The 4,678-nt window shown below is 39.1% G+C and overlaps 1 protein-coding gene across 1 annotated transcript in view; it reads left to right on the top strand.

Moving 5' to 3' along the window:
• Nucleotides 1-3,005, top strand: part of ELAVL1 (ELAV like RNA binding protein 1) — a 38,680-nt gene extending 35,675 nt beyond the window's left edge. Inside the window, exon 6 of the mRNA XM_009277050.1 lies at nt 1,436-3,005. Coding sequence (XP_009275325.1) covers nt 1,436-1,760 — 325 coding nt within the window. The 3' untranslated portion in view covers nt 1,761-3,005. The remainder of the gene's footprint in view (nt 1-1,435) is intronic.
• The last annotated feature ends 1,673 nt before the right edge of the window (nt 3,006-4,678 follow it).

The raw sequence follows: 4,678 nt of genomic DNA, 5'->3' as shown, positions 1-4,678 counted from the left end.
CGAGAAAAACCACACCCCCCCCCCCCGCCATGTTCTTGGCAGAGAGCAGCACGTGTACCGCTTTTAAGTGGTTTGCATATCACCAGTGGTACACCACAGTTTGGGAACCCCTGGTATAGTATAATTATATTTCTACAATCACGTGACCTCACATTTTTAAATAATACATAAGCACAAGGGATCAAATTGAGTTTTTTACCTTAACTTTCATATTTCCTGACCTTTGAGTGCTTAGCTGTGCAACCGTAATATTGCATTAAAATATTCTGAAGCTTTGAATTTCTAGGATGGAGACCAGAAATAGAATAAAGGGGAATTAGAGATGTGGGTTATAGGAGAAAAGAAAATAATACAAAGCAAGACATAAAAAGGAGAGGTTTTTTTGCGTTTTGTTAGCATAAATACTGCTGGGGTAATATGCAGGAGGCAGGGTTTAGGAAGAGTGGGCAGGTGATTTAAAAAGTACAGTTCAGTAAAGTCAGATAAGTTTTCCTAGTATGAAGTTGGTGTAAAATTAATAAGAGGAAAACCATACATGCATACTGAAATTGTAAAACTGTGTGGTGCTTAAATGTGGTTTGCTATTTTGATATTTGAAAGCTACCGCAGTTAGAATATCTGCATAACTAGTATTAAGGAAAAAAAACCTGAGATTTAAATTCTGTAGCTAGAAACGTGGGGCATCCCAGCTACTGAGAATTGACTGAGGAAGTGCTAATACTTCCTTAGCTGCCTAATAGCTGCGAGTATGCATGACTGTGGCTTATTTAGCAGCCTGCTGGTATTGGGAGTGTTTGCCTGCACCTGCTGCCTTACGGTGGAAAAGGGAGTAGGTTTTGTGCTGTTCCACAAAAAAAGAAATTCGAATTAATACACACAATCTCCACTCCTAAATACAAAACGTCCCCTCCCTCCCTCCCAGCAAAACCCAAAGAAACCCTTTGACTTAAGAGTTCCCAACGTGCTATTTTAGAGGCAAGAAAAGGAGGATATAGGATGCAAACTCCTTGAGCAAAATAAGTGGGAGATGCCTGAGGGTGGCTTGAAGCAAGCTGGGGCCTCTGGGGAGGCGTTGCCTGTTGTCCGCACTGGAGCAATTCTGCGCTGATGCCACGGAGCACTCTTAACAGCCTAGCTGAGTTTCAAAGTTTGATCCAGGTCCCCTCTGAAGGTGATCGCGTAATCTTGCCTTGCAGCTGTTCTGTTGCCTACCTATTTCTAAGGCTAGTTCCCTATTGATAAAGTAGTTGGAATACTTAACTTTTTTTCTCCTGGTAGCTGTCAATTTGATTGTCAATTTGAATGGGGAAACATTTCTTTCTGGCGGTTTTGATGTCCATGTAGAAAATATTCATTCTCAGTTGCTTCCCATTCAAGTTAACTTGCTTAATTGAATTGAACTTTTACATGAAATATTGTGCTTTTTATTTGCTAGGTTCTCTCCTATGGGTGTAGATCACATGAGTGGGCTTTCTGGTGTAAATGTTCCAGGAAACGCATCTTCTGGCTGGTGTATCTTCATCTACAACCTTGGTCAAGATGCTGATGAGGGAATCCTCTGGCAGATGTTTGGCCCCTTTGGTGCGGTTACCAATGTGAAAGTTATTCGAGATTTCAACACCAACAAGTGCAAAGGTTTTGGTTTTGTGACCATGACAAACTATGAAGAAGCTGCAATGGCCATAGCAAGTCTTAATGGCTACCGCCTGGGGGACAAAATCTTACAGGTTTCCTTCAAAACCAACAAGTCCCACAAATAACTTGCTCGTGCGTTTTGTATGGAATAGATAATTGAGTGACAGAAGTTGAAACATTTTTGTTAGTGTAAAATTCATTTTGCGCCAATTTTCACAAGTGTTTGTCTTAGTCTAAATGAGAAGTGAAAAAGGTTTTATATTCTGGGATGCAACTGACATGTTCAAATGTTTGAAATCCCACAATGTTAGACCAATTTTAAGTTCCTTTAAGTTATTCATTTAAAACATGTTAAAAATCCCCTGAAATCTTAACTAGATTGCATTAACTAGACCCTCTGGATGGTGGTAAAATTGAAGCATGCTTTCACTTATGAGACTAACATTTGTTCCATTGAATGTTGTCTGCAAAAACTGGAATTTTCTGAAAAATATCAGGCTGAATTCATTAATTTTCTTGTTTTTTATGTTGTTGTTTTTCCTACCCATTCCCCTGACCTTCTCTACCCCAGACTCAGTAGTATGGAAGAAAAGTTGAGAAATACTAATGTTTTAGTTGACAGTAAATTGTTTGATCAATTAATATTCATTACTACATATATAGTTGAGGATTAGGCTTTTTAAAGTCAAGGTCTTGTAAGTAGTAGCATGCCAGCATAACTTTTAACACCATTGATGAGGTAAGTTGCACACTGAGCAGTGGCCAAGCTGTCAAATTCAAAGGTTTTAGAAACATTACTTTTAAAGCCCACTTTCTAATAGGAATGGACCAAAGAGTTTCAAAGAAACTCCGGGAAGATTTCAGAGTCAAAATGAAACTCCAGAAAGAGGATGTGAATATATGTTGCTACTTTATCAAACTGAATCTCTTCTGTCCAAATATTTAATGCATGGTGCACTACTTACTGGTACATTATAATGCAGCAAGATACTTACTCATTTTCAAAGATCATTATAGTTTGAATTCCTTTGGTAGTTCTATTTTGTAAAGAAAAAAGTTATAAACATTTGAGCATTGTATTTCTCGCATCCCTTCTAATGAGTGCTAGATTTTTCTATTTTAATAGGATTTTGTTTTGACAACTAGCTTTACTTATTGAACACTCAGCAGAAAAGTACTTACTACTTGCAAGTTAGATATTAACAAAAACCCCTTTGATTTGTAGATTTAAAGATTAATCCCCCAAGTCTTCTGCAGACTGCCTTGAAACTTTGAGTTGTTCTGTTTCTGTTAATTTTCTTTTGCTTTTTTGTGTTTTTTGTTTGTTTTTACTTTTGCATTTAAGAACATTAAATTTGATTTTGTTTTGCTCAAATTTTGTTTTGTTTTTTATTTTCTGTTATTTTTTTGCTAAGTATTGCACAAAGTGTCCAGCTTTCAAAGAGTGTTGTTTTAAAGAACTATAGTTCCTCTTTAAGAGTTTTAAGTTACTCCTTTGACAGATGAGTAGAAGAAAAAGGGTTGTGAAACAAGAGCACTACAATAAATCTGTCGCATAGAAACTGTGTGCCACAGACTGATGTAACCCTGCAGGTGTTCTTTGGTAGGAAACCTGAAAAGGATTACTCTATCAGGTAAAGGCTGTGAAAGGATACTGTGCACGACTAGAGACTTGGCCTGGGCGACTTTCGGGTCTAGTGTTCATGTTCAGTTGCCAGAAGGTAGAGCAAACGCGAAAATGGGGAGAGTGGCAGTTTTATTGCAGTGTCTCCTTTTTTTGTGTGAACCTCTACCAGTCCCAAAGTTTATTTTCAAATTCCAGAGGCCATTCCATGCCGCCTGCTTGTATCACTCCATCCCTAGCTGATCTTGCCCTGTGTTTGCAATTACTTCTCCTCTTCCTGTAATAGGATCTGCAGTCTTGCACAGCCCGAAGAAGTCTGCATCAGCATCTCTGCACGCCGCTGCTGAAGGGTGGCTGAACTAGCTGCCCATCTCCATTAATTACCTTCAGCACTGTCTAGGAAATGCTGTTGCTGATATTTCTGGAACTGCCATGGCATAATTAAAGCCGTATAGATAGGCCTTGGCGGAGTGAGCAGCCTCCCATTGTTTTTGAGCTTGTGTGCAGTGAATATAAGTGGGATTTTTGCTATTAATACATTCAGCCTTGCCTTTCATGCCAGTCCGGTTCACTCTACCATCTTTTGAGAAGCACGGTGGTCTGTAAAACGGTGGCTGTGACAAAGCAACCAACCAACTCCAACCCCGCAAAGAGTGCTTTCCAGCTGTCTATTCCAGTGTCTATTCCAGATATTTCCACCAATTTATCATCACTCATTTATCACTTCAACAAATACTACTTTTCTGTGTACAAGGAGAGATTCAGAAGCATTCGGGGGATTTCTCCCAAGTTAAAACTGCATAGTACAGAGAAGTCCTCTTACTGTGTCCCATCACCTCTTAACCTCACACTATGCTGTTCCACAGGAGTGGGTCTGTAGTCGTTTCCAATTTCCTGTCAATTCTCTCTTGCCTTATTTCATATAAGATTAATTTCCAAACTAATTGGGAGTTGCTGTTTTATCACAGCATTTAGATGGGGGTTCAGACTTCCAACGAATGACACCCTAAATATGACTTTGCATCAGTAATCATTACAGGCATGCTGGCCATTGCAACCATATCAGCAGCACACTGCTGTGAGTTCACTAGCTGTCATGTTTTTTAAAAACTTTCCTTGGAGGCTTTTTGGCATCACTGTCATCTGACTGCTTCCCTATTTTTCCATCTCTTGTTCTTTGCTAAATAAGAAGGAATATCCTGCATGGATACTGTTTCAGTAGTGGTATGAAACCATCTCTTTTAGGAAACATCTGATCCCAGCTTCCTTTGATAGTTGCTCTGAAAATAGTTACCAGGCAATTTACATGAGCAAAGCACTGCTGCTTGAGTCAGGAAAAGAGGGGAAAAAAAAAATCCTGCTAAAATATCAAGAGCTGATATGAGAAGTGGTGTATGGTCTGCACCATTCTAACAGTCA

The sequence above is a fragment of the Aptenodytes forsteri genome, unplaced genomic scaffold, assembly GCF_000699145.1.
Source record: "Aptenodytes forsteri isolate BGI_AS27 unplaced genomic scaffold, ASM69914v1 Scaffold274, whole genome shotgun sequence".
NCBI classification, from domain to species: domain Eukaryota; kingdom Metazoa; phylum Chordata; class Aves; order Sphenisciformes; family Spheniscidae; genus Aptenodytes; species Aptenodytes forsteri.
The sequence above is the reverse complement of the archived record's forward strand: the minus strand, read 5'-3'. Positions and strand labels throughout refer to the sequence as shown.